The sequence below is a fragment of the Electrophorus electricus genome, chromosome 26, assembly GCF_013358815.1.
Source record: "Electrophorus electricus isolate fEleEle1 chromosome 26, fEleEle1.pri, whole genome shotgun sequence".
Classification (NCBI taxonomy): Eukaryota; Metazoa; Chordata; class Actinopteri; order Gymnotiformes; family Gymnotidae; genus Electrophorus; species Electrophorus electricus.
The window spans coordinates 6,695,759-6,720,758 of NC_049560.1; the positions used below are offsets into that span (position 1 = coordinate 6,695,759).

Consider the following 25,000-nt stretch of genomic DNA (forward strand, 5'->3'; position numbering starts at 1 on the left):
AAAGATCAATGAGCCAAGACATATAGAGTGTTAACAGAAAACACTAGTTTCACACTATTAACTAATTACTATTATACATGTTATCAGGTTACTTGATTTTAAACAATGATAAGTAATTTTCTCACTGATTTCTTAGGTCATAAACAGCCTCAAAAATGACCGTCTGTTTGCTTTTGCAATCTGCCATTTAAGAGGCCCTGTTTGCTGTGCTGTGGGAAACGTGTCCAGTCGCTGTACTGAATCGCAACAATCTCATGAACTGTAGGAGCGCTCCTGGTGGTTATCTTCTATCTCTTAGCCCTTTGCACGGGAAGCTGTGAGCTCTACAGAGGAAATGATTATTGCTTCTGCAGAGGCCTACAAAGGCTTCACCCCGAGCCTGGGGAAAGAGATGTGGTCACCTCTCCCTCCACTCACCCCGAGGCCTGGGGGGAGAGACATGCTCACCTCTTCTGGCCAAATACCCACCTGCCAACCCCCTGTGGGGCATAGTTCAAGCCATTCACCCTCCTGTGCCAACACATTGTGCCAAACCTCCACACTGGATCTATGTTCTGAGCTGGGTCCATGTACTGAGCGTCCTGAACCCCCACACTGCGCTGGGTCAATATACTGAGCATTCTGAACCCCCACACTGAGCTGGGTGTATGTACTGAGCATCCTGAATCCCCACACTGCACTGGGTCTATGTACTGAGCGTCCTGAACCCCCGCACTGCACTGGGTCTATGTACTGAGTGCCCTGATTCAGCTCCATCTGAGAAAACATTACAGTTACAGTTCTTTTAGGTTACAGTTCTTTTAGCTGTGCTGGAAGGGTTTATTAACCTTAGCATAAAAAGTGAAGAGCTTTGATGGTATTGTTAAAACTTCAGCAGATGCTCAGAGGATATGGAGGAGTGGTTGGGAATGCTGGCAGAATGCTGCATGCGATTAAAGTACATGGAAGACGGAAAATAGAGGCCACATCACACTATAACAGTTTTATACGCATGAGGGAAGCAGTCAAAGACTAAACACAGATAGAAAGGCCTCAGTATTAAACAAAACTGAATATAAGATAATAACTTTTGGGTGTGGGACACCTGTGTTTAAGATTGTGGTTCTGGATGGGTCCCTTTGCTATTGGAGCAAGACTCTGAAAAGTTCCCAGATGTATAGGTTGGAAAGATCCAGCATGAGGAGGGACATGGACACCAGCACCAGGAGGTGTATGGAGACCAGCACCAGGAGGTGCGTGGAGACCAGCATCAGGAAGTGCACGTTCACTTTTGGCTGTGATAGTGCCTCTTCACTGCAAATTCCAGCAGCTAGCAACAGTGACCTTATTTCCACCGCGGACATTACCAACAACGTTCTCAACTTCCTTAAACACTTTTTCTTTTTGTTTCACATAGTTTTATCATACTTTTTTTGGTTACAAAACATGAACAGGCTGTTTAGAACAACAACATATACAATATGGAATTCTTATGAGATCATTATATTGGTTTGCTTGCTCCTTGTAGATAGTCAGTCCTCATGTTCTGTGCAAGGGCAAATAAATAGAAGGTGTTTGTACAGAGATTAAACCTGGCACTGCATAACTGGAAATCCATGTAAGATGAAAGCAGATAAAGAAATAAGAAGCGTGGGTTTGGATTAGCTCACTCTCAAGTCTCTGAATAATGCACGTATACTATATATGCATATATAATATTTATAATATACATGCACATATAATTATAATATATGCATATATAATATCAATAATACATATGCATATATCATATTTATTTAAAAAAGTGTGATTCCTTAAAAAAGTGTTAATAATTGTCCACAGATTACAGCTGATTGAAATATAATTGCTCCTTATCACAATTCGGTTCATGCGGTTTCCTCACCAGTGTGGAGCAGCTAAAGCAGTATTGTACAGTAATCGTGTGCAGAATTCCTAACCTCATACACTAATACACACTTTCAGTCCCACACAAAAATCACATACACTCTCATTATTGAGTAGGCCAGTCCAGATGGGATGTGTTGTCTTTGCCCCAACCATCATACAATCAGGATGACCAGCCATATTTCAGGATGATACCGAGGATGTCTGTTCGTCAGGTGGAGAAAAACAACCGAACAGGAAATGAAATTGTGAGAAACCAGCGGATAATCCCGACAGTGGATGATTATTCCATAAACGGTGAAACCATCCCGTATCCGCAACACCTGTTTTCACCAGTCCAAGTGAGGCAGTAAACACGCCAGGGACAATTCCATCCTCAATCGTGCTGTTCCGTGACCTTTCACCTGGCCAGTGGCCCTCCTACTAGTCCTTCTCAGGCATGTGCCCTTTAAGTAAAACACCTTCAATATGAAGATGGAGAACACACACACACACACACACACACACACACACACACACACATACACACATACACACACACTCATATACACACATAATATAACAATTCCTAACATTGGATGGACTTCTCATCTCTGTTTTCTCCAGCCCTCGTGTTTTGTGTGTTTAGAGTTTCTGGATAAAGACAGTGGAGTTCATCACCTCTGAGATTCAAAGGAAGTCTGATTCTCAGCTCCAGTGAGAAGGATTTCATGGGAGGAAGTGACAAGGCTCTGAAAATGGGGCACATCCCAGCCAACCACACGAAAGAAGGAAAACGCTCACGCACACATGCATACTGCCCCTCACAGCTAGGCTGGGAGAAGCAGGCATGGGCTATGGGGCTTTTATCTCCTTTTTTGTTTAAAAAATGTACAAAATAATTGTAATAAATGTCTTTGCCAGGTGGAAAAAAAATGCAGTCATAAGAGAAAAACAGGAAAATGGAAAAGAAAAAAGTTGTCTGAGGCACTGCAAGCCAGTTTTATCTGATTGGCAAGATGGTCAGGCAGCTGGGGTTTCCCATTGGCTCTCTCTGGCATAGTCGCTCCTCTTCCTGTCTTAGACCTGGACAGGCAGTGTTTGGTTCAGTTGCAGTCTCATGTCCTGAATGCTGCCCAGAATCTTCTTCTGATGGCCGGCCAGTGTTACACCTATCCGTAGCAGATCCCTAGAGAAGACAAACAAACACTATTATTCTCTCCTCTGGTTCAAAAAGACCTGTGTGTGTGTGCGTGCATGTGTGTGTGTGTGTGTGTGTGTGTGTGTGTTCCTGATAGCTGAGTCCCCGTGGGAGAGAATCCAGGTGAGCATCTCAGTGCTGCTTGTCTGAGAAAGCAGGGTAGTGGCATGCACGGGCTGCATGAGCAGGTCATGTGACCTATGCTCCCGTGTGTGGACTGATCGGCAGGGCTCTGAGAGCAAGGTGAAGTTTAAGCAGGCCCAGAAAGGGAAGGTCATAGCTCTGGCCAATGATTAAGCAGCTCATTCTGGCCACCAACTGCCATTTCATCCTGGCTGAGCTGAACACGGAGCTTCAGAATGTGCAGTGCTTTTTTGCACAGTCACAGTGCTAGAAGAGCATGTTTTTCAGCATGAAAAAGAAACCCAGCATGTCTGTGCCAACCTAGGCAAAGAGGAGGGAGAAATCCAAGAGCGAGGGGAAACATGGCTGCAACTGAGCCCTTAATAAAGCACAAGCGGCTTCCTGTTCTTTTGTCAGACATGGAAATCTAATCTCTCCCAATTGTGTTTACTTAACACCACAGCCCATGTAAGTATAAAAAAATATCCCATACTCTTTTCATTCCCATATCGCTGTTTTGTTTTCCCTCGGTGGCAGACGGAAGTGTGGGGAGGAGAGTGGCGTAGTGCGGAGAGCGTGATCAGCCTGGCGAGCGGCCCCCTCCCTCTCCACCCACCCCCTTTCGCGAGCACACACTGTTAGCGCAGAGACTCCACGCGCGCTAACTGCGTTTTCGCGCCCTTCCCTTGCCTCAGCCTCATCACACCATCAACGGAGAAGAAAATGATAATAAATGAAGATCATTAGCTGAATTACCAGCCATTAAGGACAGGCGAAATCCACTGATAGGTCCACCTGTCAGGCTGCCAAATTGAAACAAATTACCCACACCTCCATCCTCTATTATCCTTTTAATGGACTTGATAAATTTATTATTATTATCCCAATTCATTTATTTGATCCTAACAGCCCCATTCATATCCGCCTCCTCGTTTCCAGTCCAACACAACCATCGGTTAGCGCTGGACTCTGACCTCTAAATGTTTTTAGCCGCTGTAGCTGTTACAGATTAAGTGGGTTTAAAGCGTGTTTAAATCTCATTTAAGTGCAGTGTTTGCTGTTCTCAATTTCATATCATTCTTTCCTGTGTTTTGTGTTTGAGACACTCCGGATGTGCCCTGTTCTCCTCTACAGCCAGCCACTCACTCTGCTGTCATCTGGGCCACCAGGTCAAAGGAGGCGAATCCAGCGTTCAAGAAGTTGTCTCGATAGCGACTCATCTTGATGGCATCCAGCCAGTCTCCCACAGTGGTGAATGTGCTGTAGTCAGGGACACTGCGGTCCAGCAGGGGCTGGGAGGCCCTACAGGGGGAGAGAGAGACAGAGAGAGAGAGGGTTAGGTCACACCACACCTCCACCAGTCAACCTCACCCCCACACCCCCGCCTCCTCTCCCAGCCTGTAGGGCATGCAGGGCCAGCATGGCCGAGAGTCTCTGGGCCTCATCTGTGGCCAACTGGCTGGAGACACGTGGAAGCTCTTCCAGGGCGTTAAGAAGTGTGAGATCAGAATCACTCAGGGCCAAACATTCTCCGAAGTGAACACCAGCATGGGGGCTCAACCTACTCTAAAAACTGAATACCGCAATATAAAAATGGACCATAACTCAAACAAATGTCTCATTATGTACCGGCCAAACCTGACTAGGGTACTCCCACGCATCATAAAAACACCAACGCTGATTGTTTTATTTGAGCATGGCTTGCCTTATCTGCTCTCGGTCCTGCCACGACCCAGACAGAGACCCATCGAGGGTTTCAATCAGGCCACCATGAAGTTTTAATAACCTGCAGTAGCATAGCTCAGAGCAAGAGGCTTCGGGATGGAGACTCCAGCCGGCGCCCTGCTCCGCTGATCCTTGTCGTCTTTTGATGGCATTAAATTAATTAACAATTAAGAGAGCGGAGGAAAAAAGTTAATAAGAGCGATACAGAGGCTCCTTTGAGGAGGGAGAGGCCCAGATGGATGTGAGGAATGGGCTTTAATAAGCTCCTGGTGCTCGGCCTGAAGGGCCCTGTGGTCATTATCCTGGGACACAGCCTTAAAGGAGCTCTGTTAGGACTCGGAGCAATTCTCCTTGCCAAACTTAAAACCTGGAGCCCGGAACACACCTGTGCTGCCCTCACCTTATGATCAGGAGCCTGGGATGTTATGGTTATGTCCTGTTATGGTTGAGGTGTTAAGGGAGGTGCTGCGGTATTACGAGTGGTGTTACAGTGTTAAAGGTGGTGTTATGGGTGGTGCGGTGCTGCAGCTGAGATCAGAGGTGAGAGGTGTTCATTTCTGAGTAGCATGAAACCCATCAGTTCTCTCCATTTGCTGTAGGCACAAGTGTACGTGTGCAAAACATATGCAGGTCATTGCAGTGACCATGTAGTACTGAGTAATGACATCACAGTGACAGTAGCCCATCCCCCTCTCTCTTCTCTCATTAAGCTCGGCAGGGGCCCACCTCTCTGCTGGCCCGTTTAAAATCTCGTTAGCAGCTAATTAAAACCATTCCCATCTTTGCACTGCCTTAATCTAGCTAATTACTCTTCCCTAATCTGCTCAACAATCAGCATGAAGGCAAAACACAGGTTGTTGAGTCTCCTCCACACACTCACAATTTCCTGGATGTGCACATTACATTCAAACAGTGGGAGGCAGGTTAGACCCCTGTCCTCCAGTCCAGCACTGCCTCCTAATGACTTTTAATGACCTCTCAAACTGTATAACCTATCATATAATAAAGTAAAGCAGTTAGCGTTATACAAATATGTACATCAATTGGTCGACACATCTGTATTTCACAACCAATATGCCATGTGATTGGTTATTCAGGTGTTTAAGTGCACCCTATGGTAATGAACCTAATGAACCAGGCTCTTGCATGTGATCCGAACTAAACTGTATCATGGCAGTAATGCTTGTCACGCAGAGGTTCATTTCTTTATACGATTAGGCTTGGCTTGCATAACTTCAGAAGACCTTACATTACAATGTAATTTGTCTGCTTAAAGTGAAATCAAAGGTCTCACAAACTGTATGCTTCTGTAGCTCGGCGATCATTTGTTACACATAATATAAGGAATAAATAATCAATAGGAATAAATGCCTATAGAGCAGTGTGCAGTTCTGCTGGCCTGTGCTGCAAAACGCTAACTCAGCAACCCACCCCAAAACATGTAAGCTCTCCCACACACTCACTCAGTCATTCCACCCACAAAGGACCTGTATTATTAGTAAATACAAATTCATTTGTAATGCTGATCCACTGAACAGGGTGTTCGACCGAGTGGCACTGGGACGCTTACCCGGACTGCGTGTTGGTCACCACCTTGAGGCTGGCTGCGTTGCGGATGAGCTTGTCCAGCGTGTTGACGATCTGGGAGAACTTAGGCCGTAGGTTGCGTTCCTTCACCCAGCAGTCCAGCATGAGCTGGTGCAAGGCAGTGGGGCAGTCCATGGGTGGAGGCAACCTGTAGTCCTGCTCCACCGCATTAATCACCTAAAGCAGCAAGGGGCATGGTGGAGTCATAGTGGAGCACGTCAAAGAGGGAGAGAGAGAGAGAGAGAGAGAGAGAGAGAGAAAGAGAGCGAGAGGAGGAGCAGGAGAGGACTCACATCTTGGTTGCTCATGTCCCAGTATGGTCGCTCTCCATATGACATCACTTCCCACATGACAATGCCATAACTCCACACGTCACTGGCGGAGGTGAACTTCCTGTAAGCGATGGCCTCCGGGGCAGTCCAGCGAATTGGGATCTTTCCTCCCTGCCGAACGTTGCTAGTTATATTACTAATGACAGGGCACATGGTGGCTAATTCCTGTGTGTGTGCGTGTGTGTGTGTGTGTGTCTGTGTGTGTGCATGTGCATGTGCGTGCACGTGTGTGTGTGTGTTTGTGGGTGTGTGTGTGTGCACGTGTGTGTGTATTTGTGTTTGTGTTTGTGTGTGTTCTCACCAGTGAGCTGGTGTAGGTAGGGTCTGAGGGGTCATCCTCCAGGAAGCGAGACAGGCCGAAGTCGGACACCTTGCACACCAGGTTACTGTTGACCAGGATGTTACGGGCTGCTAGGTCCCGGTGCACGTAGTTCATGTCGGACAGGTATTTCATGCCCGCTGCAATACCTCTGAGCATGCCCACCAGCTGGATCACCGTGAACTGCCCATCATTCAGCTGCAGGAGAGAAAGAGAACCCAGGCTCTTCATACACTGGCCTGCCTTGGAGATGTCTGTGTTTAACATTCCTCTCAGACTGCGGCTCATCAATGTGCTGACTCCACTCTGAATGTTAGAGTGACTGTCTGCCACACAGCAGAGGACTTAGTGCCTCCTTATTCTCTACAACCATAGTCACACATGGGGAGATTATCTTATGGTGTACGCTAAACTAAAATGCATAGTAGAAATAAAGTTATAACATAGTGCATTGTGAGGCACATCCAGCCCAGTCCCTTTTTTCTGAAGAAGCAGAAGTGTGACAAATGGGAAAAATCTGTCAGGATTCTTACTCGGAGGAAGGAGTCTAGCGCGCCGTTCTCCATGAACTCAGTGACGATCATGACTGGCCGGCTTTTGGTGACGACGCCCTCTAGGCGGATGATGTTAGGGTGGTCAAATTGGCCCATGATGCTGGCCTCACTCAGGAAGTCCCGCCTCTGGCGTTCTGTGTAGCCCACCTTCAGTGTTTTAATGGCCACGATGATCTCTCTCCGACCTGGGAGTTTGAGACGTCCACGACACACCTCCCCAAACTCCCCTGCATGAGCACGCGACAGACGAGAGAAATACAGAGAGAGAGAGAGAGAGAGGGACAGAGAGAGAGAGAGAGAGAGAGAGAGACGAGGAGGTGAGAGGAGAGGGGAGAGTTACTGGTTAGAACCGAGGAGCCAGAGCAGGAGAGTAGGCAGCATAAAAAGCTCGGAGCAGGGAGGCGGAACTAGGGGTGGCGACAGCTCTGTGTGCGGAAGGAGCAAGGAGGCGACGCTGGCAAGGGTGGGGACTGGTACAGCAGGCAAAGCTGAAAGATGGGTGGTGCAGGGGTGGACAGAGCGGCAAAAGGGGAAAGTGCAGTGAAGGATGGGGAGTTAGGATTTAGAGAGGGCGAACGGGATGGAACGGAGGGGATAGGAGCTTGGCTGGCCTGGGTCTACGGTCTATCATATCTACATAAGGGGCAGCATGCACAGACGTTGGGGAGGTTGGGGAGGGGGCAGGGAAGAGAGTAGATGGGTGAGAGGAAGACACGGATGGGATTGGTCACTGGAGGCCAAGCTGGGAGGCGCCAGATTTAAAAAGTTGTAGTAAAGTTGCATGTTAAACGCATCAGCTGTTTCCTTCCTTGTGCAGATCCGACAGAACCGGTTCTGCTACCGGCCTCCTCGACGTCTGTCATCGCATTCATCTTAGCAGAACTAAAACAATCTGCGAAAAAACCATTACGATACAATCTAGCTCATAATAGGGGCTTGGGAAGGAGCTATCGACCGTCACGGCCAGGACGAGCAGAGCACGTGGGGGGGTTGGGTTAGGTAGCCGCTTGTTCCCCGGGTTAGGCCAGCAGACTGGAGAAGAGTTATGGAGGTGCCGGGTGCTGCAAACGTGGAGGAGCTGAACTCCAGGAGCTCGCGCAGTGAGTGAAGCCGTTAGTGAGGACAGGCCGGAGGGGTCAGAGTTGGGGGGAGGGCGGATGAAGTGGTTTAAGTACCGCGTGGAGTGAAGTCCTCCAGGGGTATGGCCTGATTGAGGCGCACGCGCCTCCCCCGCACGCTCAGGAGCTCAGGCTGTTGGTTACCTGCGCCGATGACCTCCTCGATCTTCACACACGAGATGTCGATTTCTTTAGCGAACTCTCGCACGGCCTCGTTGGGGTCCTCATAGGTGAAGGGGTCAATGTAGACCTTTGTCCCTGGAGTTACTATAGGGGATTCAACAGGGGGAAATAGCAGTATGAATTGCAACTGTCAGACGGAAATAGCTCTGGCATGTTTGGTATTTGGTGTGTGATTTTTTTTTTATAATGTGTTTTCACAGTCATCTTGATTCCAATTATGCATGAACCAACTTAAGAATATGGATCATGTGGACCAGATAAATTCACCGCTCCCTGGCATGTGAAGTCTCTAGAAACTTACTGTATTGCTGAAGTTTCTCTGTGTATTCTGACTCAGAGCCATTTCGTTGCTTCCTGTGAAAAAAACACAGCCATTCACAATATAAAAGCTGAATAGAGCTTCACTGTGTGTTGATGCTTTCCCTGCCCTGAATCATGGCAAAACAGGCGTGTTGAAAGAAGCCTGCATTACCCCTGCCAAGACCTCAGGAGACTTCGAAATTGAGGTCGTAGGGAGGAAGGGTAGGATACTGAAATTAAGAGCGCAGCAAATCTGGCCTCTAGAGACCCCTTACTTCTCCCTTACAGTGCAACGTCACATCTCTTAACTGAAATCTGTAGTATAAGAGCAGGATGTAGCTGTCATACACACAGACATGTAAAGACACACACACACACACACACACACACACACACACACGCAGGAGTACACACACTCACATACACACACACACACACACAAGCCCATAGACAGACACATACACACACACACACACACACACAGGCAGGCCTTCACACACATGCACGCTGTCACACATGCTCACACTGGGGCTTCCTTTGGGCTTGCTCTCTAACTCCTCCTACTCTGTGCGCTTCATATCTGGCTCCTCCCTTTTCATTTTTCCCCTCTTATTCTCCTCTGCTCTCTCTGTCTATTAATGTGCAGTGTTTGGTAGCAGAGGGGGGCAGGGTGTTGGAGGTTGTTGAAATTACATGTTAATGTGGTTCCTTTGTTGTCTAACCAGTAACCGGGGCAATAATACCCGCCGGTAATTTGCATCTCATTTCCAATTCAAATGAAGTTCCGGAATATTCCAAGGCCTTCATTGGGCTTCTCTTTTTTCTTTCATTCGCAGGCATGCAGAGACACTCAGACACAATGCAGCCGTGCAGTAGGAAGCCGGTGAAGAATATTGTGGTTGGTGCTGTTGCGAACAGCTCAGGTCACAGTACCCCAAAGAAGCGGGCATGAGGGGGATTAGTCTCTGGTCCAGGGAAGCAGAGGCAGCTCAGGAGGCTCTTCCCAGGAGGATGTCTGCTGAGCGAGAGTGTGCTCACTCACACCCCCACAGAGGAGGCCAGGAGCAGAGTGAAGTCTCAGACTCTCAGTGTAGCAGCAACAATACGGCACGACCATCATTGCGCACACACAAACACACACACACAAATGGCAGGAGGACTAGCTTAGAGCCGGTGGAAGTCGAGCTCTCACCTGAGGCAAACGATAGCGATGACCACCACAGCGATGATGAAGACCAGACCGGCAGTGGCTGAGCCCACAATCAAGGGCAGCTGCTCCTGGAGCGATTTCTCTGGGTCGGCTGGAAGAGAGAGGAAGGGAGAGAGGAAGAGTGAGAAATGGTCCAACTGTGGGCACATTAACAGAGTAAGCCTCTCACCCTCGCTCACCTCCTCTCACCTCCTCTTACCTCCTCTTACCTCTTATCACCTCTATCTATCGGCAGAACACCCTCCCTTTTTTATGGACTAAAATAAGCTTCACCTAGAATCTTCTTTGGATTTATATTATATATGCATGCATGTATAAAACATGTAAAATATGGGGGCAGTGTGTGCACGTGCACATTTGCATGTGCGCTTGTGGATGTGATTGTGCATGTGTGTGTATATGTGTGTATGCATGTGTGTGTGTGTGCTTGTGGGTGAGTGTGTGCGAGTATGTGTGTGAGTGCTTGTGTGTGTGTGTGTGTGAGAGAGCATGGCTCATACTCTGGTGGTTGGTGCTGAAGTCAGTGGGGCTGCTGTAGCGCCCGTATCCAGCCACGGTGCGGGCGCGCACCTGCACCACATACGCCGTGCCAGCCTTCAGGCCCTCGATCCGCGCTGAGCTCCGCTGAGCTGTCATGGTGTGAGCAATAGCCTCACCCTGGTCCTGCAGGGCACACCAAAATATAGCCACATCAAACTAGCACCATCCAAAACAGCACCACAAAAGCTAACACCACCCAAACCAGCTAGACATAAGCCATAACCAAAAACTAATAGCATTCAAACCAGCACCTTGCATAGCACCCAAGCTAGCCATCATATCAAATCAGTAACATCCACTCTCACACACACACACACACACACACACACACACAGACCATCATGCAAATCCTCTTCCCCAACCCTTTCTCATCTCTGCCCTGCCCCCCTCCCTACTCAGAGGAACAAGGGAAGAGAGAGTGAGAGAGTGAGAGAGAGAGAGAGAGAGAGAGAGAGAGAGAGAGAGAGAAAGAGAGAGAAGAATAGTTTCTGTTGTGGGAGTAAGTGAATACGTGGTGGCAGACAGCAATGGAACTGTGGCATGCGATGGCCTTAGCCCCGCTGCCTTACACTGATGCTTACCTTCTCATGGTATTTAATCTCATAATCCAGGATGATGCCGTTAGGTTTCTCAGGAGGCAGCCAGGAGAGGCTCATGGTGCTCGCTGACGCCGCCATCAGGTGGACAGTCGGAACTGCAGATGGAGCTAGGGAGAGAAGACATGATGGCAAACATGACTAAAGACTCAAGGTTTTGGGTGAACAATAGTGAGGTGTTGTGGCTCGGGTTGTGTGTGTGTGTGTTGGGTGTGTGTGCTGGGTGTGTGGCTGAGTGTGTCGGCCTCTTCCTTGGAGATAATGGGTTCTTAAATCCCTCGTGAGAAGAGCTTTGACTGACAAACCGGAAAACTTACGCACACAGGCACACACGCACACACACACACACACACACACACACACACACACACCCTTCTTATCCTTTCATTCATCTATTTCATTTTTCTTTCTGCCCTGAGTTCCACTCAGTCTGCCTCCCTTCAGTCTCTCTCCCCTCAATATATTTATCAATCTCTCTCTCTTTTCTCCCTCTCACCCCTGTGCTCCACCACACACACACACACACACACACACACACACACACACACACACACACACACACACACACACACACACACACACACACTCTGCTCCACACCTAAGTTGCACTCAGTTTAGTATCAACTCTCAGGTCTCCTGCAGAGTTCTGAAGATGCCTTGGTCCACCTCTTCCACCCTGGCTTCCTTTTCACACTTTCCTCTTTTTTTTAGACACCTTGTCATCTTCTTATGTTCCCCTGATGCTGTACACTTTTTCTACCTCTTTCCCTCATCCCTCTTCTCCCGTTCCATCTCTCGCTCTCTCTCACTCTCTCTCTCTTCCTTTCTAGCTCTCTCTCACTCTCTCTCTCTTCCTTTCTATTTCTCTTTCCCTGCTAAAAGCTTTCTAATCTCCAGATCTAGGTCTTTGATCCTGTCCCTTATAGCACTTCATTCTTGTGGTTCTCTCTATCATTCCTCTCTCTCTCTCTCTCTCTCTCTCTCTCTTTCTCTCACTGGCTCACTCTCTCTCACCATCTTAACTCTGATTGTGGGGAGTCCCACTCCTAGATCCCCTAAGGACAATGCTTCCTGAGCAGACTCTACTCCCATTCCAGCCGTGGGATTAAGGGGCCTCTTCCTGTGAAGACAGTGGAGGTAACCATGGTGGCACCGAGCTTATGTGCTATATTTGCTTTTGCTCTTAAAAGGTGGATGAATATTTAGGGATGGTCCTGGGAGAATCAGCCCCATGATCCAATCCCCCAATACCCTCCTGGATCTCAGTGACCTAGGGTCTGGTGTGCAGGGAGGGGGTCTGTGTAGGAAAAAGGCTGACCCCACCTCAACAATGGCCTAACACACTGTCTGGGGAAGGTTCCCCCTGACCAAGCACAGGAGGCTTTCCACAGGCTTTGTGTGAGCAGAGAGCTGTGAGGAGGTCAGCACACAGAATGAGGGAGAGGGTTAATCCTTTACATCACTCTCACAGCAGACAAAAAGAGGGAACCTCCATGAAAGCTATCTCCACGTAACACCTCCTGCAGATGCACCACACAGACCTGCTGGGGGGACAGGCCCCGAGGCTTCCAGGGTGAAGCACATGGTTTCATGAGATGTGCTTGCTCAGTCATTACTCACTGCCTGTTTTCACACAAACACACAGGCACGCGCACACACACACACACACACACACACACACCAACACACACACACAGACACAAACACACACACACATACAAACACACACACACACACTCACAAATTTGGTGAGACTCACCAGCCTGGTTGGTGGTGATGTTGACAGCCGCGTATTGTGGCGAGTAGGGGCTCTTGTTGGAAACGCCGTTCACTGCCTGGATCTCGAAGCTGTACTGCGTGTGGGCCTGAAGGTTCCTCACGGCCACGCGCCTCTCAATCAGCCCCAGGTGGCGCGGCGAAATGTCCACGTTGTCATCGCAACGCGTGCACGTGCCGCGCTCGGGCAGACACTTCTTACAGATGACGTTGTAAAGCAGATCGTCACGGCCGCCCAGGTCCTTCGGCTCGCTCCACTCCAGCACCAGTGAGGTCTCATTCACATTGGAGATGACACTCCGCGGGGGCGACGGAATGGCTGCAGGACACAAAAACAGATGCTCCCGTTCAGCTCGTCGGCTTTAACAAAGGGCTCCGGTTACTTGCCTGGACTCTATTAGCCATGTGCTGACCACATACTAAATTTGAGCGGTCAAGAGGAAATGCACGTCAAGCTCAGCAGCACGCCACATGTAGGTTACTGTCAGGAGGCGATCTTAAAGAAAACTGGGGTTTTTACACTCTGTCTTTATGTTTGTGTCCCTGTTTTCTGTCCTGAATGTAAAACATGCCGCTATTTCAGATTTTGGGTGTGTAGGTAGGGTTTAAGAGTTCACACTTGAACTATTTCCTGTGTGTGTATGTGTGTGTGTGTGTGTGTGTGTGCATGTGTTTCTGTGCAAAAACTGCTAGAAGGCAGAAAGAAGCAACACTAAAGCAATTCCTATCCAATTACCGCTGCATTATCTCTATCAGTGCTGTGGTATAATCAAACAACTCATGAAAACAACCAGGAAAATAGTTGAATAGATTTGTATCTATGTTCTGTGTTAATTTTTACTCTTTACAACCAACAGAGAGATTCCTTTCAGTCGGCGCCAGAGCAACATGGGGTCAGAGCTCTACGTGCGATGTCGAGTGCAGCAGAGGACCAGAGGACAGAGGTCAGATCTGCTGTACCTGTTTCTGCTTGCCTCCTGAGGGCGAACCCGATGCACAGGGAGCGCTGGATCAGGACAGGACCCTGACACCCAAGCTCTTCGGACCGTCATTCAAAAGATACAGAGGATCTTTGTGTTGTGACATGAGATTAAAGACCTGTTCGGTGTTTGACAGCAGGGAGAAGTGTGGGAGAGAGAGAGAGGAGGAGATGGGGAGAGAGAGAGGCACTCACTGGTGCAGGGTGTGTCCGGGGAGTCGCTGTCAGCGCGGTAGTAGCCGTTCCAGCACTGGCACATGCTGGAGGCAGTGGAGGTGGCACGGCTTTTGGGTGGGCAGAGTGAGCAGGCTTCCTCTCCCTGCTTGGACTTAAACTTCCCTGGACTGCAAGCTGTATAGAGGAGACACACACACACACACACACACAGTTACATCGATCGCCACGTTGCGGGACAGAGGAATGTTGGCTCTACTTGAGCACTCCTTATGTCTCTGCTCTCTGCAGTATGTGATTTTGCACCAGGAGTGTTGATCTCAGTGTGAGTTCTACAGTGTGTTTGTGTATACGTGTATGTGCGTGTGTACATGTGTATGTGTGTGTGTATACATGTGTGTATGTGTTTGTGTATTTGTGAATGTGTGTTTGTGTGTGTACATGTGTGTGTGTGTGTGTGTTTGCCTGTGGGGCAAAGCATCTCCCCCACAATGCACACAGATCCCTCACAGAAACCGCACTACAGCACTACAGGACTACAGCAAAACCGTCATGAGCAAAACCACCAGTCAAACTCACTCAGCTCACACTTCAACACAAGCTCTCACGCCACAGGAATCACAGACCTGCTGAAAGGCTCTGAAGCACGTAAGCAACAGAACAACAGCACATGCTGTGCTAAGTACATGTGTTAAGTGCGTGCTATGCTAAACGTGCACCAAGCACACTGGTCTCACTAGTGTATAATGTGCTAAGCACATGGTCTGCATATAGTATGCTGTGCTATGTACATGGTGTTCAGGTGTTCAGTGTGTTAAATATAAAAGTTAAGCCCTTCCTCTCCTAAGCATATGTGCTAAGTGTGTGGTGTGTTGAGTGCTTGAAGAGCTGAACACTTGGTGTACAGACCATACAGTGAGTCAAGTGTTTAGTGTGCTCAGCATATGGCGTCAGTGGTGGCCTGTGGAGACTGTTTCAGCCTCTATTTGATGTTTACACACACACACACACACACACACACACACACACACACACACACACACTCGCACAGGTACGCACATGTGCACACACCACACCCACACCACACTCTACCCTTTTACTGCCGCCGTGTTCTCCAGTGACCTCACTGGTAGATGAGGGCGGGTTTATTAGTGCCAGAAGGAACAGAGAGCTGAAGTTTGCCCGCCGACCTGATAAACTGGCTCACTCTTTAACACGGCCTTGCAAGGAGAAGAGACATTGGGTAGGAGGGCAAGCCCCAATGCCGTCCAATCAGAGTCAAAACAAAGTCAGTGGTTAGGTGGAGTTAAATCACAGCCCGTTTCTCCCGGCGTCCCCTTACAAGTGTTTAATACTAGCAGAGGGCTCCAATAGAGCTAAAAGCTGGCACTGTTAGTAAAGCCACTGTTTGTTCAACCATTAATCACAGCTGGCCACAGGCAGACCGAGGATCTCCAACCCTGCTCCATTCACACAGCAGTAATCACCACTAAGGAGCAGCTGTGAGCTTCAAGTCAGTTTATTAGAGGACGTCCGCTGTGTCCCACACCCGGGCCAGTTCTTCAGTGGGTTAATTTCTCCAGTTTCATGTATGTTAATTGAAAGAAGACAGCAGCCCGCTTGCCCAGGCCCAGTCGAGGCTTTGCCTTAAACGAGAGCGTGTGGTTTCTAGAGGGAGGGACGTGCTGATCAATCATTTCCAAAAAAGGGATGGAGTCAGCTTTTCCCTTTCATCCTGCTGCTTTCTGTAGGACCCTTCCTCTCAGAACAGATGAGAGAGAGAGAGAGAGAGAGAGAGAGAGAGAGAGAGAGAAGACGAGGCAAAAAATGCAGCTCCTGCTGGCTCCTTCTCGCTCCCTCTCTCACACGCATACAGGGCTTAAAAAACTGATTAGAATTCGTGCTGAAATTGGAAGTAGGAAAAGGGAGGGCTGAGAAATGTGGAACATTGAAAAAAAAAGGGTCTAATCAATTAATATTCATGTGAAAGTCTTGGTGGTGCTTAGGCAGAGTATTAACGAGAGCCACGGCCTTCGATTGACATGAAAGGGAGAGAGAAAAAGAGATAGAGAATGAAGACAGAAGAGAGAGAGATGGGGACAAAAGGAAGGAGTGTCAGAAGGTGAACGGGAGAGATAAGAGAAAGATTTATTCCTGCTTTGGTTTCCGGCCTGCTTGATTAGGATGCTTTTTATCAGGCCCAGTCACCAGGGGTTTAACCTTGAGCTGCCAGGAGCAAACGGATGAGTTTTTAAACATGTGGCGGATACAGAGCAGATTTATTCCAGCTGCCCACCACATCCCCGCTGGGCACACCTTCACTCTCCCCCTTGCCCACAGCTGCCAGCTGCCCCCTCCGTTACAGTTGTTTTCCATTTTCGGCCTCTCTGTGAGGTTGAGCGGTTTATAAAATGTGAAACTGGCTCCATCCGACCTCTCAACCTGAGCCATCATGACTCTTGCAGGAGCGGCTCCTCTGTGTTAACATTGTTCATTAATGTTTCACTGCTGCGTTCGGCCCGCCGCCACGGATCGATTCCTGCTCCGCTCTCCAGCTCCGCTCCCCGTTTGACCCCTGACCTCTCACAGACTGCTCCGCTCACTGTCACCACAGTTACAGTCTGACTGATTGCCAGACTGGTTTCATTCACCTCAGTGCAAAGGAGATCTGTTTTCTGTGTGACCTCTCTCCTTCTCTCTTCTCACTCTTGCTCCCTGTCTCTCATCACTTTCTTTCTCATTTACTCTCCGTCTCCCATTCAGCCAGCCACAGCATGACTTGTAGAGGTGGCTTAACGTGACACCAGTAGATAAGGCAGAACTGCATGCTGAGCATGTGCTTTAGCTCGAAAAAACAAAAAGCACATATATCAGCACATATATCAGCTCCTATATCAGCACTCACCTTGGCACTGTGTGTCCTTAATGGCGGGCTCGAAGCCAGCCATGCAGGTGCAGGAACCCACAGGAACCATCCACTCTCCATCCCCGTTGCAGTACAGCTTCAGAGGGACGGACACTTCCACCGCGTTGGGCACGCAGCTGCCCGGGGCAATGACCAGTGACGTGGCCTCTGCACCCGTAGCCGTCTCGGGGAAGACGGCAAAGTTAGCAATGGAGGTGGAGCATTTCTTATAGAAGACCCGCACGGAGATGAGCGACATGCAGGCGCCGAGGTCCTGGAAGGCCAGGTAGAAGCCGGCCTTGGAGAGAGGGCCGAAGCTCCGTATCTTGGTGTTGACCCGACCCGATTCCAGCATGGAAAAGCTCTCGTCCGGGGCGATGGTGTCCACCTTCACGTAGGGGTTCTCCATCCAGAAAGGACTGGTGGCGGTGGCTGAGTCAGAGTCAGCCTCGTAGTAGAAGAGGTTGAAGGTCTCTTTGCAAGAGCCGGGGATGTTGGGGATGCTGTTGCAGTCACGCACGGTGAATTTCATCTCCACGTACACGCGCAGAACGTCCTTACGGGGAACGAAGTCACTGCGCAGCCAGTTATTCTGGTTCAGCTCTCGAACATTACACACCTGGTATGTTCGGATAGGGTTCATCGCGTCATCATAACCACTGACTTCTTCCCACTGTTAGAGAGAAAGAGAGAGAGAGTCACAGGTCCATAATGACCTTCAAGCACCAACTTTGTCTACAGTCTACAGAAAGAGCATTCTCTATGACAGCAGCACATATTTCTGATTCTTGTCTGGGGCATCAAATCAAGTTTCTGTGGTTCCAACACTGTAGTATAATGGGCTTTCTGTTCTGTAGGGTTCTCAAATGACATCTCAGTCAGATGTTGGATGAGATTCTCTATTGTTTAAGCAGTGAGGGCTGTGTAGGATGCTTAGGTAGTGTTGGGTGGTGTGGGTTGTTGAGGGGTAGTGTTGGGTGGTGTAGGTTGTGGACCGGTAGTGTTGGGAGGTGTAGGTTGTGGACGGTTAGTGTTGGGTGGTGTAGGTTGTTGAGGGCTAGTGTTGGGTGGTGTAGGTGGTGGACGGGTAGTGTTGGGTGGTGTTGAGCAGGACAGACAGCATGAAGGACAGATAGAGCAGACAAACAGAGATACATATAATCAGAGCACTGAAAGAAAAGCATAATTTAATTTTTTGCTTCTTGGTTTGTGCCTTTTCAGTGTGTGTGCGAGGGTATGTATTTATGAGTATGTGTGTGTGTATGTGTGTGTGTGTGTGTGTGTGTGTGTGTGTGTGTGTGTGTGTGTGTGTGTGTGTGTGTGTGTGTGTGTGCACGTGTGTGCATGCAATCGCCAGTTGTCATTTAGCACTGTAATGCTACTGCCTTCATGTCTCCTCACCAGAGTTGGGAAACAGCAGAACTGCCTGGCACATTCACACTAATTCCCAGCCGTGGGTGAGTCTTTCTCCGTCTCACCAAGCAGCAGGGGGTGTTTACCTCATCGCAGGTCCACGGCTCCCACCACATCACTTCAAAGCCAATTACAGCTCAATTATGTGGCTGTGATTACATCACATTCGACAACACGTGCTGTTGGAGGAAATGAGTGTCGTCTACTGCTGCAGCCAGGTGCTTTCCTCTCCATCACCCACAGTTAAGAGGAAAAGCCTGTTAGCTACAGGAGACGGCACACTGGCTAACAGAGCACAGGGCAAAAGGAACAGCTTTAATGGCTATACCATTATAATGGTTTGAGAGGAGACCATACACTCACACAGACATGCACAGTTAATCGTATGCTGTTTGCTCGTTTGCTCAGACGAGCCTGTTCTCAACGGCCGGTCGTGGCAGGCCATGGGCATGGGATGAGGTGGCACAGGGCCTGGAGAGACTGGTGACCAGAGGAGAGAGACTTTGGGAAGGACTCTCTCCCAGTCTGGGCCTCTGCTGTCTGGCCAAGACCAACGGCACAAGCCCAGAGACGAATGGCCAGGGTGCCGCATGGCACGCCCACAGGCTCTGTAAGCGCACACTGGAAAACGGACAGCATCTGTGGGCTGGTTGGTTTCAGAGCACCGTGCCTGTACAGAGGTCCAGAGCCTTAATTAACTGAGGGAAATGGATGCAGTGCAGACAGCCCATATATGGCTGGAGCTCCCAGGGGGCGGGGGCAGACAGCCAGTCCACCAGCCTCGGCCTCCCAGCAGCCTGTAATACTGCCCAGAGGAGGCAGGAGCCCAGGGATCGATAATCACTGGCCAGGTCAATGGAAGAAGAGAAAGCAGGAAGTGTCAATGGCCCTTTAGCTCTGTGTAATGAATTGCTGAGGGGCAGGAGTGGGCGCGGCAGGGGGGGCGGAGCTACATGTCAGGCCGAGGTCAGCCCCTCCCGGGACGGCAGTGCTCTGATTCCATGCATCAAGATCTCTGTTCGCCAGAATAAATGCATTAAAAAGGCTTTGGAAAAGAGGGTCAGGATCTCTACCATCGATTTTACTTTTCCAGTTTAATAGTTATGCAGCTCTTGTGTATTTTTTATTTATTTTTTTTATCCTTCCTTCATCCTTTACGGTCAGAGCTGAGAGCGTGATTTTACTTTCAGATCGCAGGGCCACGGCTGGCAGAAAGTGCCGGGCTGCTGCTGACCACTGATGACTAAGGTCACTGCTTTCATTCTCTTGTCCAAATGGGTTTTCCTCCGCACATCAGGGAAGACGCTGACACGCCCTGACCTGCCCACTTTTCCCTTTTTACTGCTCAAACAGTTTGACTTTGACTGCAGTTATTGGGTCTTCTGGCAGTGGTCATGGTGACTTGGCTCTAGCTGTGTGTGTGTGTGTGTGTGTGTGTTTTCCAGCTCTTCTCTCACTCTCTTTCGCTCTCTGATAGTCCCTCTTTTTAACGCTCTCTCGTTCTCTCACAGATTGGATCTCCTCCACCCTTTCTCTATGCTCACATTAATCTTCACTTGTTTTTCATTTCTCTTTTCTTTTAATAATCTCCTCAGTAGTGGGTGTAGAAGCTGATGCCCTGTTCCCCACGACCCCACAGCCTCCTGTCCCGCCGGCCAACAGTGAGAGAGAGGGAGAGAGTGAGGGAGAGAGTGAGGGAGGTAGGAAAAGGGAGAGAGAGTGAGGAAGAGGGAGAGAGGGAGACACAGAGGGAGGAAAAGAGGGAGAGAGAGAGAGCGAGAGGGAAGGACAGAGGGAGAGAGGTAGGAAAAGGGAGAGAGAGTGAGGAAGAGGGAGAGAGGGAGGGAGAGACGGAGAGACAGAAAAGGAGGAAAAGAGGGAGAGAGAGAGGGAGGCAGAGGGAGAAAGTGAGAGTGAGTCAGACAAGGACCCACTGCGTCTGCCTCCTTCTGCTCTTATGATTATTCACAGGCCACTCCGCCCTCTTCTGTTTGGCTTCCCTTCAAACGCTCACATGCCTGTCATCCAAAATAATAAGCATGTGAGGCGGCCAAGTAAACAAACAAACACAAGAAGTAAAGAGATGGAGAGAGAGACTAAAGAAGATAGAGGGGGAAGGGAAGAGAGGACAGGTAGAGAGATTGAGAGAATATGTGCCAATTCAGGCAGCAGCAGCAATATTTCAGTATGCTGCGCAGTGCACGGCAATAGCACAAACACGTGTTCATTAACACCCACCCCCGGAAATGGACTGATCTGGCCTCCCCCTCGACAGAGATATGGACCATTCTGGGTGAGTTATAGACACACATGACAATAAGCAGACTGAAGTAAGGTGGAAACGTTTTGTGTGTGTGTGTGTGTGTGTGTGTGTGTGTGTGTGGGTGTGCTGAAAGGAGGCAACTATTAAGGTATGAGGACATGGTGTGTAGGGCGTGGGGAGCTTTTAGGAGTGTTCGGATCATTTAGAGTTGGGGTGGGGATGATAAGAAAGCCTGTGATTGTTGTGGCTGGGGTCAGTGCTGGGGCTTGTGCTACATCACCTGGAACTAAAGAGCAGGGTTGGGAACAGCTGCTCTTGCACACTGAGGAGTCTAGGGCGTGTAGAGGGGCCAGACAAGGCTGTAAAGCACAGGGCCGGAAGAAAGAGGACGAAGCTCTCCATCGCCAGGGAGCACAAAGCCAACGACAGGAGGAGGCAGGAGCAGGGTGGGGTCAGTGTGGGAGATCTGTAGGGGGTCATGTGCTCCTAGACTGCCATTTGATGGTGTGTGTGGAGAAGCTCTGCTGTAGTTCATGCTCACGCGCTGGAGGAAGGGTGAAATCTGACCTAGGTTTCAAATTTACCCCAGCAAACTGCACACGGCCTGAGCAGCCGTTACACACACACGCACACACACCCACACACACACATATACACACATTCGTGCAAGGACACACAGCCCAAACAGCACGTGTGCATGCATAGCCTGACCAACCAGTATACACACATGCATATGTTATGTTTTGACTCATACACTTAGCCCAAACTATTTGTTTCTAGAACCATCTGTTTGTTTCAAGTTCTGTGTTGACACTGAGCAGAGCTAAATAACACACACAGACACACAGGACACGCACAGACACACACACCCACACACACACACACACACACACACCCACACACACACACACACACACACACACACACACACACACACACACACACAGAGTCATTTAAAGATCCTTTTTAAACTCACCCCTGTCTCAGGATGCGCAGTCCAGGCCAGCTCTGTAGTGGCCCATTTGGTGTCCATCAGTGTTTCTACAAACACACAACAGAATAAAAAAAAATGTTTAAGCCAAGACACACCAGCAGATGCAGCAACAGGAAACAGGCAAACAGCACTGACTCAAACCGACATGGATCTAAGTAATTTCCAATGAGGCATTTCGAAATAAGGGCATGTTGTGAAGAACTGAAGCGAGGCCTTGATTTCATGGGGACTCTCAGAGGTGAGGACTCAGCCGCATACACTCCTTTGTTCTACAGTGTGTCCACAGGCAAAAGGGGCAAGTCATTAGTCCATCCACAGACAGGGGGAAACACCCTCATCCTAGCATTGAGGGAACAGGGTCTGAATCCAGACCCCACCTGCAGGTTTAGAACAGGCCTTAGTCAACCATGTATTTACTGGCTGGGGGGGAAAGCTAAGAGTTTCTAAAGAGAGAAAGACACCCAGCACCCAGCACCCCTCCCACACACACACACACACACACACACACACACACACACACACACACACTTTATGTTGCATCTGTAAAGTTCCAGAAGACATATAACAGGGAACAATTAATTAATTGGTGTCATAAAACACAGACATTCACAACCTGCTCAGGGCTTCTGTGTGTGCTTCGCCTTCTCCTCCTCTCACTCACTACATCATTTTTCTCTCTTCACGAGCCATATGTGCCTCTCTCAGACCCTCGAGAGCACACACACTATGCGTAGTAAGAGGATCAGGCACGAGGAAGCAGTTTCGGGGGGGGGGGGGGGGGGGGGATGAGCTCCTCTGCCTTTTGGCCGCACTTCTTGGTGTCTATATATAGCAGCTGCAGTTTGAATCAGCAACCCCAGGCCCCGGCTGCTGTAAACAGGCAGGACTCTCGTAGAGTGTGTGGAGTGTGGCATGACTGCAGCTAGCCAGCACATCCTCCCTCTTCTTGCTCGTCTGATACAGGTGCACGTAGTATAATGGGTAGGGTTGAGGAGTGTGAGTTCATTTAACATGGTGACGTGGTGAGGGTGCCCGTGTTCTATGAGCCGCCATATTTTTGGGTCGTACCATGTCACTGAAAATAGGGGTTAGTTTTGTGTGAACTATAGATAAAGCCACTTGTGTCTTACTTTTTTACTGTAAAGAGGGAAGTGTATTTCTGTCTTTAACTTTGAGGCTACAAACTGATTTATTATTTTAATTTTTTTTTTTTTCTAGTTAGGTTGCGGTCATCAAGCCTGTGTGATACATCCATGGTTTGTGTCTCATAGTGTAAGAAGTGACATGAAACGTGACATGAAAAAGTCAAAAGAGTACAGAAGAAATGGGTTAATACTAGCAGTGACATGGAAGAATTGTACAAACACACACACACACACACAGACAATTGCCAAGTATACAATGTTATTAATGGAATTTCCCATTTCCTTGTGGTATAACAGTCACCATTATCTTTATGCAGAAAGAGAGAAAAGTTTTAGTGAGAATATAATTTCTGTGTGCCATATTCCGCAATTAACTGTCAGTTGTACTTATGGGAAACAGCAGTATGTATAAGACATCGTCTCATCCTAACCAACCCAAAAACCAGAGTTCACATCTCACTGAAAGGCAGAAAAATGGCAGAGAGGGACGTGTGTGTGTGTGTGTGTGTGTGTGTGTGTGTGTGTGTGCGTGCGTGTGTGAGTCAGTGAAAAAATGGCAGAATGTTCAGTAAAGAGCTGGGACATTGTGTGTGAGTGCTCAATAGCCTTTTTTGTTTACACTTTATTAGTGATGCTGAAAAACAGCAAAGCAGTGGTTTTGTTTGAGTAGAATATGTTTCTGAGAGGCAGTCCCACACACACACACACACATACTATATGACCCAATGTAAAGGGTCAAAGGGTTACTTGGAGAACGGGCTTTAATACCATCACTCAGTACACCATTTTCCTCCTCACACACACATACAGAGACACTTGTGCTCAAACAGCTTCTTTGAAACATGCTCGGTGCTTGGTTGTGTTTGTGTAAGCCTTAGGGAGCACAGCACTCTCTGTTTTCCCCTCCCTGTTCTACAGAAAGAGGCTTCAGCCCTGTCTCACAGCCAGCAGCTCACACTCACAACCTGCCTAACCAGTCTTCCAGGCTCATCCAAAGTAAGCCTCTCCCCTCTCGCTACGCTGCTCTGTTCCTTCTTGCTCTGTCCAGGCTGGGAGTCTAAAGCTCACGGCAGGTTCTGGTGCCCAGCAGCCAGGACATTCCCTCAGTGCAGGCAGGTGGCCAGGCTCACATTCAAATTCACCACCGTAATACTCGACGGTAGAGGAGTGGTACAAGCAGCCAGTGCTTACTGTCACTCAGATTACGCTTGCCGAGCCGAACAAACACTCTCACTCTCACAATGTGTGATTTTCTCATTTGTTCTGCGCTGCATTGCCTACCCAGATTAGTGTTTCTTCTGTGTGTAATGAGAAACAGAGGGGGAGCCCACATTGAGACCACACTGAGCCCACACCGAGACCACACTGAGCCCACACGGAGTGAAATGCTCCTATCATGAATGAAATGACAGAAGCTGGGTGGTAACCAAAACAAAAGACAGGGGTCTGATACAAACAGTACAGAAGACAGGGGTCTGATACACACAGTACAGAAGACAGGGGTCTGATACAAACAGTACAGAAGACAGGGGTCTGATACACATTAGGCATCCGTTACGCAGGCACACAATGACATTCTCATGCCCTCAGTCGCACACACGTACACACACACAAACAAGAACACATACACACATTGTGCACTGTAATCCACTAATGACAAACTAGGCCTAATAACAGAGCAAGACAGGGGCACGTTTAGG

At 48.9% G+C, this 25,000-nt stretch overlaps 1 protein-coding gene across 7 annotated transcripts in view; it reads right to left on the reverse strand.

Annotated features, from left to right (window-relative positions):
* LOC113575405 (ephrin type-B receptor 3) overlaps nucleotides 1–25,000 on the reverse strand; it is a 46,405-nt gene that overhangs the window by 49 nt on the left and 21,356 nt on the right. Inside the window, exons 2-16 of one of the 7 annotated variants that reach the window (XM_027006887.2) lie at nucleotides 22,138–22,202; nucleotides 17,486–18,158; nucleotides 14,602–14,757; nucleotides 13,411–13,746; nucleotides 11,637–11,761; nucleotides 11,016–11,178; nucleotides 10,498–10,606; nucleotides 9,307–9,359; nucleotides 8,967–9,089; nucleotides 7,684–7,931; nucleotides 7,133–7,348; nucleotides 6,793–6,942; nucleotides 6,483–6,676; nucleotides 4,334–4,489; nucleotides 1–3,052 (exon numbers count right to left, since the gene is read on the reverse strand). The exon at nucleotides 1–3,052 is cut by the window's left edge and continues 49 nt beyond it. In XM_027006887.2, coding sequence (XP_026862688.2) covers nucleotides 2,944–3,052; nucleotides 4,334–4,489; nucleotides 6,483–6,676; nucleotides 6,793–6,942; nucleotides 7,133–7,348; nucleotides 7,684–7,931; nucleotides 8,967–9,089; nucleotides 9,307–9,359; nucleotides 10,498–10,606; nucleotides 11,016–11,178; nucleotides 11,637–11,761; nucleotides 13,411–13,746; nucleotides 14,602–14,757; nucleotides 17,486–18,158; nucleotides 22,138–22,202 — 2,876 coding nt within the window. In that variant the 3' untranslated portion in view covers nucleotides 1–2,943. Of the gene's footprint in view, nucleotides 3,053–4,333; nucleotides 4,490–6,482; nucleotides 6,677–6,792; nucleotides 6,943–7,132; nucleotides 7,349–7,683; nucleotides 7,932–8,879; nucleotides 9,102–9,306; nucleotides 9,360–10,497; nucleotides 10,607–11,015; nucleotides 11,179–11,636; nucleotides 11,762–13,410; nucleotides 13,747–14,601; nucleotides 14,758–17,485; nucleotides 18,159–22,137; nucleotides 22,203–25,000 lie in introns of all 7 variants that reach the window. The other 6 variants (XM_027006885.2, XM_027006886.2, XM_027006884.2 and 3 more) reach the window with 6 other exon arrangements.